This window comes from Stegostoma tigrinum, chromosome 8, assembly GCF_030684315.1.
Source record: "Stegostoma tigrinum isolate sSteTig4 chromosome 8, sSteTig4.hap1, whole genome shotgun sequence".
Classification (NCBI taxonomy): Eukaryota; Metazoa; Chordata; class Chondrichthyes; order Orectolobiformes; family Stegostomatidae; genus Stegostoma; species Stegostoma tigrinum.
In genome coordinates this window covers 60,994,658-61,010,506 of record NC_081361.1, presented here as the reverse complement: position 1 = coordinate 61,010,506, position 15,849 = coordinate 60,994,658, and the positions used below count along the sequence as shown (strand labels likewise).

At 40.4% G+C, this 15,849-nt stretch overlaps 1 protein-coding gene across 4 annotated transcripts in view; it reads left to right on the top strand.

The window, feature by feature from the left end:
• The window catches only part of spata6 (spermatogenesis associated 6), a 115,278-nt gene that overhangs the window by 83,361 nt on the left and 16,068 nt on the right, over positions 1–15,849 (top strand). For all 4 annotated transcript variants that reach the window (XM_059647927.1, XM_059647926.1, XM_059647925.1 and 1 more), the window contains one exon: positions 13,464–13,563. In XM_059647927.1, the coding sequence (XP_059503910.1) occupies positions 13,464–13,563 (100 nt within the window). The remainder of the gene's footprint in view (positions 1–13,463; positions 13,564–15,849) is intronic.

The window sequence follows — 15,849 nt, the reverse complement described above, 5'->3', positions numbered from 1 at the left end:
AGGAGACTAGAACTAGACACAGTACTGCAGAAAAGGCCTCATCAACATCTTGTAAACCACAATATAATGCCCCAACTTCTACGCTCAAAGGTCTGAGCAATGAAGGCAAGCGTAGTAAATACCTTTTTAACCACCCTATTAATATATGATGCAAACTTCAAAGATTATGTAGTTGAACTCCTAGGCCTCTGTGTTCTACACCACTACCCAAGGCTCTACTTTTAACTGTATAGGCCATGCCCTTGTTTGTTTTACCAAAGTGCAATACTTTGCATTTATTCAAATTAAATTCCGTTTGCCACTCTTTAGCTCATTGATCCAATTGATCAAAATTCCTTTGTAATCTTAGATAACCTTCTTCACTGTTCACAATACCACCAATTTTGGTGTCATCTGTAAACTTACTAACCAGGCCTCCTGTATTCTTATCTAAATCAGTTATATAAATGACAAACAGAAGTGGACCCAGTACTGATCCCTGTGGAACACCGCTGGTCACAGGCCTCCAGTCTGAAAAGCAATTCTCCACCATCATTCTCTGTCTCCTGCTGTTAACCCAATTATGTATATCCAGTTGGCAGGCTTAAACTGAATCCCATGTGATCTAACTTTACTGATTAGTTTACGATGCGGAACCTTATCTATGGTTTTACTTAAGTCCAAGTAAACAATGTCTGCTGCTCTGCCTTCATCGATCTTCTTAGTTACTCACTCAATAAAATTAATTAAGCTTGTGAAACACAATTTCCATTGCATAAAAAATACCAACTATCCCTAATCATTCCTTGCCTCTCCAAACGCATACAAATCCTATCTTTCAAAATCACTTTCAACAACTTACCCACCACCAAAGTCAGTCTCACAGGTCTGTATTTTCCAGGCTTCTCGTTATGTCCCTTTTTAAACAAAGGCACAACATTAGCCACTCTCCAGTCATCAGCACCTCACCTGTAGTTATAGATGTTACAAATATTTCTGTAAGTGGCCCTGGAATTTCCTCCCTAACTTCCCATAATATCCTGGGATACACTAGATCAGGTCCCAGAGATTTATCTGCCTTTATATTTTCTGAGACCTGCAGCACTTCCTCCTTAGTTATGTGAGCTGTTTTCAAAACATCAATATTTATTTCCCCGAGTTCACTAGCCTTTTCTAATTCTTCCAAAATTAGAGGGTAAGGCTGTAAAGATAGAAATGGATATGGCTGCACTGGTGTTTCTAATTCCCAAATGAACACGTAGGGCAAGGTTAAAGGCACTGCCATTGAAGCCTGGCAGGATTACACACAGGATAAACATGGAACAAGTGGTACCACTGAAAGGTTATCTACTGGTAAAAGTACAGCTAAAGGACCAGTGTGCCAACTTGCCTTTGCATATAGTGAAAGAGATTCCCATAAATTGTTTATCCTGGTTAAAGAAATCAGTGTTAAATTTGGGCATGGCTAATCGGCTTGCAGACTCAAAAATGAATTTGTAAGAGGTTGTGGTCAAGTATACAAATGCCTTCAAGGGAACCCTAGGAAATAAAAAGAGTGGAAATTAAATTTTAGTTGAAGTGTGAGGCTCATCCAAGGAGCCTGAGGGCATGTCCAGTATCTTACACCATCCGGCCTAAAGTAGAGGCAAAATTTGAATGACTGGTGAACCCGACAGCATTGGAATCAGTAGCCACCAGTGAATGGGCCACTCCTAAAAACAGAAGGTGTGGTGAGGATTAATGGTCACTTTCAGGTCACAGTCATCCCAGTCCTGTGTACGTATTAATAACTACTTTCACGCATTGAGGACCTGTCTACAAGACAGCTGGGGGAAAGAACTTCTAAAAAAGTGATCTGTCACTGTTAGAGGTTAGAAGTTAGAGGCCTGCGGTCTATCAGCCACATAAAGTGCCTGCCATAAAGGAAATGGGTGAATGTCTTAACACCAAACACAATGATCAATACTTCCTTTTCCACTTGGGCATTCTCCTCCTCCATTTTTGTTAGTGAACTTGATGCATTGCAATAGGTCTTTCCTCTCTGGCAAGTTGTGTGACTGTACAGCGCTAACACCATAAGGCAAAGTGTTGCATGCTACATGCCATGGCAACTTCGGGTCAAACTAAGTCAACACTTCTGACCTTTTTAAGGCTTGCTTCACCTCCCAGTAAGTCTCCTGATATTCCTGGCTCCATTTTCATATCACCCTTTTCCCAGCAAGCAATGCATACCATAGTAATTTACAAGTCCCAAGAACTATCGCAGTTGAAATACATTCTCTAGTCTAGAGACCTTCATGAAAGCCTCCATCTTCTGGGACACCTTGTGCAGTCCCTTGCCATTGATTACATGGCCCAGGATCTCTATGAAGTCTTTAAAAACTCACATTTCTGCCTTTTACTTGTAGGCCATGTTCCTGCAACTTGTTTAGGATTTCTTCTTAGTTTTTCAAATGCCTCTTTTCAGAGGATCCAGTAAGCAAAGTATCATCCAGATAACACTGGAAACATGTCAATCCACTCAAAATTTGGTCCATGGTCCTACATATACCAGTACAGCCAGCGCTGATGTGAGGCCAAAAGGCAACAGTCCCCTGTGTGACATTATTGTCAGAGGAGCTGGGGCTCCTTCACAGGCCCCATCTGCAAGTAGGCCTGTGACAGATCACTTTTTTAGAAGTTCTTTCCCCCAGCTGTCTTGTAGACAGGTCCTCAATGCGTGAAAGTAGTTATTAATACGTACACAGGACTAGGATGACTGTGACCTGAAAGTGACCATTAATCCTCACCACACCTTCTGTTTTTAGGAGTGGCCCATTCACTGGTGGCTACTGATTCCAATGCTGTCGGGTTCACCAGTCATTCAAATTTTGCCTCCACTTTAGGCTGGATGGTGTAAGATACTGGACATGCCCTCAGGCTCCTTGGATGAGCCTCACACTTCAACTAAAATGGCCCATATCCGGGAATATCGTCAATGCTGGCACCAGGTCTACAAAGATGAGCACTGGTTCCACTCATCTGAAACCAGATATTGACAGTCTGAGAAGCACAGCAATGCAGATGCTTTGGCAAGGTTACCAGTACCAGGTAATAAGGACGTTCCTATCTTGAACCTGAAAATTATGTACTTTTCCCAGGAAGACAAGGTACCGGTGTCAGCAAGTCAGGTGTGGAACACTACTTGGAATGACCCAGTCTTGAGTCTAGTGGTGGACTGAGAGGAGGGACCTGTCATAGAAACTATCCAGAATTATGCCCTTACTTCCCCAGGAGGTGAGAGTTTTCTGTATTAGCTTTGTGTTTAATGTGGGGAAAAGAAATACATTATTATGTATTTCAACTGCGATAGTTCTTGGGACTTGTAAATTACTATGGTATGCATTGGTTGCTGGGAAAAGGGTGATGTGAAAATGGAGCCAGGAATATCAGGAGGCGTTTAAGAGAAAAGGTGCTGCAACAAGTCACTAATGGCACCCCAATGTGGTGCAAATGAAAGAAATAGCCAGGAACTACTTTTGGTGGCTAAATCTGGACTCCCAGATTCAGGAGAAAGCGAGAAAGTGCGAATCCTACATTTCAGTAAGGAAGGCACTGCCAATGTCGCCTCTTCATTTATAGGAGTAGCCTCAAACATCATGACAGAGGATTCACATCAATGTCGCAGGACCAGTAGAGGGACAGGTATTACAAGTGGTCATGGATGCCCGTGGCGGTGGTCATGAAGTTAGTATCGGCAGAAGTAATGAAATACCAACTGGATGAAATATTTGCCAGATTTTGGAATGCTTGAGTGACAATGGTCCACAGCTTGTGACACAAGAATTCAAGGAGTACCTGGAAAATCATGAGACAGACATGTGAAATCAGCTCCATATCACTCTGCCTCAAATAGCCAGGCGGAGAGATTTGTTCAAACTCAAAACAGCCCTTAAAGACCACACGAGGTGAGGATTTGCTAAGATGATGACTCAACAAGTTCCTCAGCATGTATAGGAACACGCCACACAGGCTGACCCAGTCCTTGCCAGTGTCCTTGATAGTCAACCACCAGATGAGAGCCATGTTTGACTTATTGCAGCTGGAAGAGACCAGGGAGGTGGTAGAGCAAAATCAAGAAGGATAGTTGATCAGAATAGCAGAAACCTCACTGTTAAGGGTATTCCAGAGAGAAGAGAGATAACAAGGTATAGAGCTGGATGAACACAGCAGACCAAGCAGCATCGGAGGAGCAGGTCCTGCTCCTCTGATGCTGCTTGGCCTGCTGTGTTCATCAAGTTCTACACCTTGTTATCTCAGATTTTCCAGCGTTGGCAGTTCCTACTACCTCTACCAAAGAGAAGATACTGTGTTGGCCCAGAATTATACATAGGGTGGATTAGGAATCATAGTGGTGCTGATAACTCAAACAGGACCATTGCCATATACAGTGCCGACTAGGGCTGAATTAGTCTAAAGAGACTCTTGGACCAGCTGGTTTCCAAACAGCAGTGTCACAGAGCAACAACAGCCAGTCAGAGAGGATTGTACCTGCAGAACAACAGGAGCTTCCTGAAACCTGGAAGGGTAAACTAGAAAATGTTCTGGAAGCGAGGAGACACTTCAAGGAATCACCACCTCCCCCCCACCAAGAAATTGATCAGAAGGTTCATTTTCTTTTTCAACGTTCTTTGTAAATATTCCGAATGATGAATATATGTTAGCTACAATGCTTATCTAATAGTTATCAATGTTGCATGTATATATATTGATAATGTGGTGTTTGGAAATAAAGGGGGAAGAGTGTTATGTGAGTTGTTGCATGTGTGTTGCCCATTTTAGGGATTGAATCAGGTGATCTGGAGGCAAGGAACTAAGACTAACTGTGGAGCTGAGAAGCTACGTAATACTGTATTCCCTGTTCAAGTTTACCCTCCATCTAACTCATTCTATATATGATTCTAGTAAACCACAAACATAATAACAGAAAATCCTGAAAAGCTGCCCTGCTATACCAAAGGGCATAGCATTTTTGATTTTGAATCTGGAATCCCACACTGTTGAGAGCTGTCACCTGGCAATGATTTTTGTTGGATTGACAAGTTAGTTGCAGAACACATGGTTATCATTCCATCAACAAAGGTGAATAGTTTCTAAATATTGAAGGTTAAGTAAGACAGCAGGGAAGAAGCTTCAGCCTGCCATTTGAAGCAACGGGGAGAGAGTCTCTTAGTGACATTTAACATTTTTGATTCAGTAATGGCACAGCATTGTGGATGGAGAAAATTCAAGTTGGCCCCTGATATTTGGCCTTAATTGGTCTGTTACTATTGGCGAAAGTAAGTGCCTGCCCACCTCTAGAACTGCTTTCATACTTGGATGGGTATTTGGCCAAAGGTGCCAGTTTTAATTTCTATACAATCCATCCTTATGTGAGAATGAATTTATTTAGTACAGATCACCTTCTGTCTCGAATCAATGATGTTAGTCATCTACAAAAAATTGAACTGACTTTACTGAAAGTCTGTTATTTAGGCATGCCCCAAAAGTGAAGGCAACAACTTACAATTCACCCTATCAAAAATCAGATTAGATATTATCTTACATTCTTTACAGCTGTCAGCAAGTATCTGGAAAAGTAACCAGGTAATATTAGTTGACATTTCAGCCCATCAACTATGTACATATGTTAGTGTACAGTTTGCCCTTTAACTTGAGATAACACACAAAATAGAGTATTTCTCCTTTCTTTCACTCAGATAAAAAACTAAAAGACACAAATTGCGTAAACTCAATATTATATGGATACTTATGTCAGCAGCAAATGTCCTTGTATCAGTGGTTGCTGCTGCTTATGCCTAGAGTGCTCTCATCGTGTGCCATGGTCCTCTTTCTTACACCATTGTCACACATTGACAGCAGCTTGCCTGAAATAAATCTGTGACATCAATCACCCAACCATGTCTAGGTTGACCTTTCTTTCTGCTGCCCTCCACTGTGCCCCCAAAAGAAATCTCTGTAGCTTTTCAGCCATTGAAATGGCCTAAGTGCTGACATTTAATCAATGTGACTTTTCAGAGTTCCTTTTTGCTCTTATAATTTCAAGCAGCTCTGCCTTTGCCTTATGGTTCACATGTGGACTTGGTAGGGGACGGCCACAGTTTTGAGCTTTTTTTTGAAAGATTTATGAGTTTTATCAGTTCAAATAATTTCCTGAATTTGGTTATGTAGTGAATTTGCCATAGTTTCTTTAGCAAAACAAAATAATTTCCTCAGGTTTATCCCCTATGCATTTTGACACATTGATATTTGTACAGTTACTTAAATACAGAGTGTCATGTTGAGTGAACTTTATTTAAAACAAAATCAGAAATTGCAGAAAAACCTATTCCTCACTACAGTCAGTTCTGAAGAAGGGTCACCAGTCCCAAAATGTTGACTTTGTCTTCTCTCCACAGATACTGCCAGACCTATGGGTTTTTCCAGCAATTTCTGATTCTGATTTTGTTTTAGATTTCCAGAAGCCATTGTTATTTGTTTTCTCTATTTCAAACAAAGCTTGTTTAAGCTAAGTAAATACCTGTTGAAGATACCTAGTTTTATCAATATAGCTGTATAGTCTTCTATTATTAGAATTTGTTTAAATTAATCTTTTATTGGTGATTTTGTGAATCCTTCTCACCTTCTGTCCAATTTTGGACTCAAATGGGACAGTGTCACTTCTGCCATATACCCACAGTTGGCATTTCCTAAGATCACATGGGTTCTCTTTCATGATAGTGGGTAGAAATGACTTGAGGCCAGAGCTTGAATGTGGAACACCAGAAGTGATAAATAGGCAAGCCACAAACTCTCCTTTCATATTTTCTCATGGATCTCCAAGAATAGTGCCCTGGAGATCAATCATTGATTCTGGTAGATTCCTAGACAATCAGGAGGCAACCCTAATTGTAACAGAAATGTCATAATGACTTTGAGCGTCTCACTTTCATGAAATAAAATAGCAATGCATTTGCTTTATACAATAGCACAGACTAGTGGGTAAGAATGGCAAATGGCTGAATCATCATTGTCTATTTGTTGAAGAGAAGTATTGTTCCAGTGATTTCTGGGCCTGTGAAATACAGTGGTGGGCGGTGGATGAGTAAGACAAAAATGTTGGATGCAAATCACTTAACTATGTACGATTTGAAATATAACAGGAAATGAACTATTGCACACACATAATATAACATGAATATGCACAGAAAGGACTTGGCTGCGGTTCAGATACTTATTTTCAACAAATGCTATTCACATTTGCTGCCAAAAAAAAATTTGGCTCTGTGATTCTTGATCTAAGGGTTGTCGGACACAGGAAATATTTCAGACAACAATCATTCACAGAAACAAAAATGCTGGAGAAACCCAACATTCTGGCAGCATCAGTGGAGAGAGAAACAGAGTTAATGTTTCAATCCTAGTGTAACTGTTCTTCAGAACCTGAATCCACACATTCATGTTTGATTTCTACACGGAATATTTTGTCAACAGCAGTTAAGATTCCACTGCAATTCCTTGACAATGCATCCTTTTATTTTCATTCATGGTCTGTGAGTATCATTGGCAAGGCCACCATTTGTTATCATTTCAAATTACCCTCCTGAGGAGGACAAAAATAGCCTTAAACCACTGCATTCTATGTGGTGCAGTGCTGTTAGAAAGGAGTTCCAGGAATTTGATCCATTAAAGAGAAAGGTCAATGATATATTTTATAATCAGGATGGTGTGCAACTTAAAGGGGAAGTGCAAGCAGTGGTATACCAATATGTCTGTTTTCTTGTGCCTCTGAGAAGGTGACCAAACAGGTAGATGAGAGTAAACCGGTTGATGTGGTGTATATGGATTTCAGCAAGGCGTTCGATAAGGTTCCCCACAGTAGGCTATTGTACAAAATGCGGAGGAATGGAATTGTGGGAGATATAGCAGTTTGGATCGGAAATTGGCTTGCTTGAAGAAGACAGAGGGTGGTAGTTGATGGGAAATGTTCATCCTGGAGACCAGTTACTACTGGTGTACCGCAAGGGTCGGTGTTGGGTCCACTGCTGTTTGTCATTTTTATAAATGACCTGGATGAGGGCGTAGAAGGATGGGTTAGTAAATTTGCAGACGACACTAAAGTCGGTGGAGTTGTGGATAGTGATGAAGGATGCTGTAGGTTGCAGAGAGACAGAGATAAGCTGCAGAGCTTGGCTGAGAGGTGGCAAATGGAGTTTAATGCAGACAAGTGTGAGGTGATGCACTTTGGTAGGAGTAACCGGAAGGCAAAGTACAGGGCTAATGGTAAGATTCTTAGTAGTGTAGATGAGCAGAGAGATCTCGGTGTCTATGTACACAGATCCTTGAAAGTTGTCACCCAGGTTGACAGGGCTGTTAAGAAGGCTTACAGTGTTTTAGCTTTTATTAATAGAGGGATCGAGTTCCGGAACCAAGAGGTTATGGTGAAGCTGTACAAAACTCTGGTGCGGCCGCACTTGGAGTATTGCGTACAGTTCTGGTCACCGCATTATAAGAAGGATGTGGAAGCTTTGGAAAGGGTGCAGAGGAGATTTACTAGGATGTTGCCTGGTATGGAGGGAGGGTCTTATGAGGAAAGGATGAGGGACTTGAGGCTGTTTTCATTAGAGAGAAGAAGTTTGAGAGGTGACTTAATTGAAACATATAAAATAATCAGAGGGTTAGATGGGGTGGATAGGGAGAGCCTTTTTCCTAGGATGGTGACGGCGAGCACGAGGGGGCATAGCTTTAAATTGAGGGGTGAAAGATATAGGACAGATGTCAGTGGTGGTTTCTTTACTCAGGGAGTAGTAAGGGAATGGAACGCTTTGCCTGCAACGGTAGTAGATTCGCCAACTTTAGGTACATTTAAGTCATCATTGGATAAGCATATGGACGTACATGGAATAGTGTAGGTTAGATGGGCTTGAGATCGATATGACAGGTCGGCACAACATCGAGGGCTGAAGGGCCTGTACTGTGCTGTAATGTTCTATGTTCCGTCTATATATATGGTTGAGGTTGGGTGTTTGAAGGTGTTGCCAAATGAATCTTAGCAAGTTCCTGTGGTGCATCTTGTAGATGGTATACATGGCACCTTGTGCATTGATAGTGGATGGATTAAATGCTTAAAGCTTTTGGTGAGGTGTCAGCCAATTGGATTGCTTTGTTCTGCCTAGTATCAAGTTTCTGGAGTTCGTTGGAGCTGCACTCTTCTGAGCAACTGGATAGCATTCCATTACATTCCTGAATTGTGGCTTGTAGATGGTAGGCAGGCTTTGGGGAGTCAGGAGGCATGTTACCAGTCACAGTACCCTAGCCTCTGATTTACTGTTGTTGCTACAAGGTTTAGATGTATGATCCAGGGAAGGTTCTGGTCATTATCTATGACCAAGAGACTCATAGTGGGAATTCAGTGATGGTGATTTTATTGATTCACAACTAACAGGATTGAATTCTCTCATTTTGGACATGGTCATTACTTGGTGCTATTGTTACTATTCAGTTATAAACCCAAGTCAGAATGTTTTCCAGGTGTTGCTGTGTATGGAAATCATATCTGTAGATTCATGAATGACATGGAGCACTGCAATATCAACAAATATTTCAGTTTCTGAACTTAAGCTGGGAAGATAGTCATTGATGAAGTAGCCGAAGAGGTTGAACCTAGAACATTACCTGAGGAACTCCTACAATGAAATCCTACAGCTGAACTGAATGACCTCCGATAACCATAATTGTCTTTCTTTATGCTAAGCATGATTCCAACCAATGGAGAATTTTCTCTCAGATTCCATTGACTTCAGTTTTTTGGGTATTGTGACTGTCATACTTAGTTAAATGCAAGGAGTAGTCACTCCCACTTTATTCTTACTGAGAAATGATCACAATAAACCAAGTACAATCATGTCTGAACAGAAAAATAACACCCTTTTCATTATCTCTTCACTAAGCTGGAGATAAGAAACCACAAACATTTCCTACTTTGCCTGAATAAAGAGTAAAATTAAACTGAAAATAATAACTTTATTATCCAAATGGTTATGTCATCCTGCAAAATATTAATTCGGTGAGCCATTAAAATATCTTTATATAATTTGGTTAGAATTATATGTTGGATTTTTAGGAATTAAAATGGGATTTCCTGCATTGTTGCAATTTTGAAAAGGTGGTGTCAAAGGTGTTAAAGACTAACATTATGATTGAGAATGTTCTATAACAAATGCAATTACTATTGTATCAGTTAAATTGAGGCTGTGTAACCAAGCTTATACAGTCGGCACTGGCTCACTGGTTTTGGCTGTTAAAATATTGTTCCTCTTCTTCCAGTTTGCCAAAGATCTACACACAGCTGAACATTGATCATTAATGACATTGGCAAGGCCACACAATTACAACTTTTTGTCGGTCCTTTAAGTAAGCCCCCTGCTTACCCCTTTATTTTATAAATGAGAAGAAAATTGTTTCAGAAATTTGAGATTTAATGTTACCCTGTCATCAGAAAAATTTATAAAGCTGAGCACAATATGTTGTCAAAATCATTTCTAGATGTCCTAATTCACAAATTGTTGTCAAAAAATCAAAAGCCTTAATGATGTAAACACTGGCATCAAGCCTTACTCAGGTTCTTTTTCAGCAAGTTTGAAAACATATCTCTAAAATTCTTCAGTTTTGTGGAATGCTGCTTCGGTATAAAGTGAGTAAAGTGACAGAACACAATTCCTCATGAAGCAGACATAATGCAATTCAACATATTATTTTAGCACGCATTTCAACTTCAGGGGTTTGAGCGAAGTTCTTGCTGAACTTGTCATCCAAGCACACAATCTCTGCGCAATTAGGAGCTTCTAAAGACAGATTTGTAGTTCTTTCTTCTATTCTATTTCTTAATGACATTTAAAATTTTGCAGTAATGCATGCTATCTCAATGTATGTGTCTGTGTATGTTTAAATAAATTGGGACGTTAGGCCTTTGTGATGTATTCCTATAGTTCAGTAGTCTGTTGACACTCAAGGTTGTATTGCAGTCAAAAGAAAGGTAACTAATTTATAGGAATTAAAGGTCCTTTGTCCGAAGATGACAGAAATGTTCCAATATTGAGAACTAGATCAGGTGTCTGGAGGTGATCTGCCACAGGAAGATCAGGATCTAACCCTTCAGGCAGGCTTTGGGGACCTCCCTGCTTGCTCGGCCAGAACTGCAGTGGTGGTTCTCCCTGGAAGGGGTTCCATTTTTAAATTTAAAATGTAGTAAGTTTTGTAGATGATGCCTCAAGATGCTGGCACCCCCTCGATATCTTGCCTAAACTGCAGGATGTTGTTTCTTCAAGTTAAAGAGCCCTCAGCTTCAAGAGCCTATCCAGCATCCTTGATTGTGATGTGAGTCAGTCCTCTGCAAATAATTGAACAACTTGGGAAGAATCACCACCAAGTATCTGTCCCTGACTCAGTATGGATTGTGATCCCTATTTCACCTCAGTGATGGTTCAATCCCCAAACTCCAAATCCTGCCCTTTTTGCCTATTAACTAAGGTGAAAATTTGCCACTTAGACAAAATATATGATTTTAATGGGAGCAGGGACACAGGAGCTGATTCTGCATGAAGAAAACATTATTACCTTAAGAGGATTACGAGGGGCTCACACAGTGCTACATCCAGATAACAGTTGATTCAAGAGGTGGAATAGATATGACTGCGACAAACCTGCATGGCAGCAATTTCGTATAAAATGTAATAATCTTGCAATTACACTAGACTGTGGTACATTGGTGTACTTAAACTAAATAATTATTTAAACCCTATCATTTGCCTATTTTTCCTATTTCAGCCAAAGCTTCACCCAGAGCACAGAGATAACCTGTACGAACTGTACACATTGAACTCCTGGGGCTTGGCCTATTCAAATTTCCACCCTAGATAGTATGATATTTCACAGTTCTTATGAAGAGAATTTAGCATTTTCTGTTACATTTTGTTGAACATTATGACCTTAAAAAGTTGTTTTTTTGCTGGGTAATGTATCATTTTTGATATTTTATTCATCAGTACTTTCTTTCATATTTCTCAATTGCTGCTACTATTTAAGAAATACCATTCCAAGTAGTGAGAATGAGAATTCCTTTGCAGTCCCAATATTGCGAGATGGTCCAGATAGGGAAGTTAGAAGGAATGTCTCATGAGACCAATTTCATCTCCAATGTCAAAAATCTGGAGTCAATAAATTTAGAACTGGGCAGATGTATCAAATAAAATGAGAAGTATAACCGTATTGCATTCAGTGTGCAAAGCCACAAATGCCTAAATAATTTGACAAAGATGAAAGACTAAATCAATGCCTTTTAGGAGAATACAGCTACTTTTTTCAATTAATAGCTGTTAGCCCCACTGAGAAACTCCAGAACCACTGAAGAACACCTGTTGTCTGCATCGATCTCTGTATTTTAAGAGGTATGCTGTGCTATTTAGGGACAATAAAGAAGTGTATTTAAAAGAATAATGATGTTTCAAGTGCAACCTCCATAAAAGTGTGACAGTTCACAATTTAAATTTGTAATTGGTTGATCGCTGCAGAAGATATGAACAAAATTGTGTGTGGTTACCTTCACTTTCTCCCATATTATCAACCTCCTCATGTGCAACTTCTATCTTGTCATATTGAAAGGTGACTTTCAGCTGCAAATATGGACATCCTTCTTTGGGTACAGATGCTCCTGAGCCATAATCCAGTTCAAGTCTATATTTGCCACTATTGGAATACCAGAACCAAGTGCATAACACAAAATCATGATCAAGCATCAAATTGAGATACAAGAACATTTTAATTATTTCTTTCAGAAAGCATGCTTGTCTTTAAAACACATGAGCTTATGTCTTACTATTTTTAAGTGTCATATGCATATCAGTGCAAATACAGTGGTGTGTTTGTGAAATAAAAAACTGATGCTTTTATCTTTACAAAACTGTTGCTTAAATTTTACATGTATGTTTCTCCTCATTGCATTTTGACTTATTAAAAGGGTGTCTGAGGTCTCATCTGCCACACATAATTGTCTTTGGAGGAAGGCGAGTTGCAGAAGAGCATGTTAGTCAAACAACCTGTGCATTTGGGCAATCTTGCCAGAGGTGGGTGAAAGTTGGTTCACCTACACATGCAGTAACAGAAGGTAGCCAATTAGTGGAAGTAACTGGCACTTGGGGCTAAAACAGGGAGACTGCCAGAATCTTGCTGGCAGCAGACTAGCCCCATGATGCTGGTAAGCGCACAGAGGCCAGGGCTTAATTGACTGCCTCCAGTAAGATCACGTAGGTAGCCAGGCATTAACCTTTGGTCCCATCTCTGAAAATCTTCAAAGGATAAAATTCCCCCTATATCTACTCGAATAACATCTTTTCATGCATGCACTTTTATAAGATTTGCTCTTGTTACTAATGCTGTGAATAAATATGGAAGCTTTATGTATAATTTAGATTTTATCCAGGATCCTCTGCACCAACAAAATGGGAAGAAATTCATCAGCGAGTGCTAAAAGTTTTGAAGTCAAACAGTGCAAGACAACGACTGGATTTTGTAAGTACGAGCGAAATTTGATTTCAATAGTCTCAAAAAACTTACAGATGAAAAAAATCCATGAGGAACCTGAACCTGAAGTTAAATAAGATCACTCAGTTTTGGTACAACCAAACTGAAGCTAAAGCAAACTATTTGAATTTCAACATGATTATATTTTGTGGAGTTCATGAATGATTGATATATACTTTTTCAAAATAAGAAGTTCTAATTTAGAAACAAAGTATTACTTTATATATTAGTTCCTTATGTATTACTGTTGTAGCTTCTATATCCTACCCTGTTTCTCATTGTCGTATACAATACATAAGCTAAGAAGAAAATGAAGTATTAATTCTCAGGGTCCACTGGGAGCAGGACAGAGGCTGCTGTGGGGTGGACAAAAATAATGTTGTAGTCCTGGGTGCCAGTTGCTTCTGTGCCAGTAACTTTCACCAGGATGGGGGCAGGGCAGCTCCAAAATTATACCCAATCCATAAACCACGGCAATTAAAATTGGTAAAGGACTCAGGTGACAGGGTTGCTCAGTGATTAGCACTGCTGACTCACAGCACCAGGGACCCAGGTTCAATTCCAGCCTTGGGTAACTGTCTATGTGGAGCTTGCATGTTTCCACTATGTCTATATGTGTTTTCAGTTTCTTCCCGCAGTCTAAAGATGTGCAACTTAGGTGGATTGGCCATGGGAAATGCACTGTTACAGTGTTAGAGTAAAGGGGTGGGTCTGGCGGGATGCTCTTCAGAGAGTCGATGAGAACTTGGTGGGCTGAATGAATTGTTTCCACACCGTGGAATGATACTAAACCCCTATGATTCTAAACAAAAACTCATTGAGAGTTCCTTAAGAAACAAATCTCAGAATCTAGCATGGGTATAATGGCTGTGCACTAGATCTGGGGCAAACCAGGAGCATGAAGGTGGTTGCTCACTGGAGAACCAGATGTGGTCAGCCTAGACAATTAATGTGTCCATGACCAGTGCACAGTTATCTCAGCCATTGTCCTACTGCTTTAGTACAATAATACAGTAGTTCAGGAAGTAGGTGCTCTCTGTGCTCATGGGTACGTGCCAACATCTTCTCTCTGAGACTTCATACTCACAGGCCACCACTCATTTGCAGTCTGGTATTCTGTTCACTGGCTACAACTCTCACTACTGCATGCATAATGTTTGCTTAACAAGTGTCACCTACTAACCCTTCCAATTCTCGAGAATCCTACTCACTCACTCGGAACAGCTGCATCACCACTAACTGCTGTTTCATGCTGTGCCATCATACTCAATCCCTGCTTTTGTCATATTCTAATAAAAGTTGCCCCACGACCAGAATGAAAGGGATAAGCCTTGGGGGAGTCAGCAGACTTCATATTCCTCACTTCTTCTGAGGAGAAGGTACTTGATTTGACCGGAGATCAGCAGAATACTCGTGTGGTATCAAGGTGACATCAGTGTCAAACTAACCCAGTAAGCTTCATTGTGCTGTGCTGCACAGTACTGAGCTGCGCCTTGCTAACACCAGTGCTAATTCATTTATGATCTGCACAAGATTTTAACACTATTCTCTGGCACAAGCACCAGTATCACTGGATGAATCTCCTCATGAAGAGAACAATGTTCTACCTTCTCTAAGGAGACCAAGACTGAACCCTCAGAGGATGCACTGGAGCAAGGCATTAACCTGCACCCTCCACTAGCACAGAGACATTCGTCTTGGTGGATATTCTGTTTAGCGTAGACTCAAGAGCACAATCTGATAAATCCATCACTGACCCATCTCTGCAGCTCATCAAGGGTAAAAGTTTCTACTATCTAGACACCTGCTCTGCTGGGTAGAAGGTGATTCCATGGCCGTAGTGATTAATGATTTCATTGAAATGTACAGACAGGGACAGGAACATCAAATAAGTTTTTCAGAAGCCTTTGGTTGGCTGCCAAAGGATGGAATCCATCAACATTAATGTTCCTGTGCAAGCTGTTTGATTGTCTCCATGGTGAGTTTGGTGATTATCATGGAAACCCAGCCCAGCATACTCAGTGTCACTACCTGCACTCCATAGGTGCTCAGTATCACTGGAAAAGTGACATGGTAATGAGGGATCTTTATTTTAACAAGGAGATCTTAAAAAGGAAATTAGGAGATCCAAGCGGATAATGCCAGATAAAATAAAAGATAATCCTAAATTATTTTACATGTATATTAGGATAACAAGGGAAAGAGGAGGTCCACTAAAGACCACAGTGATAATTCATGCATGGATTCAGAGGATGTAGGTAGGGTTCTAAATGA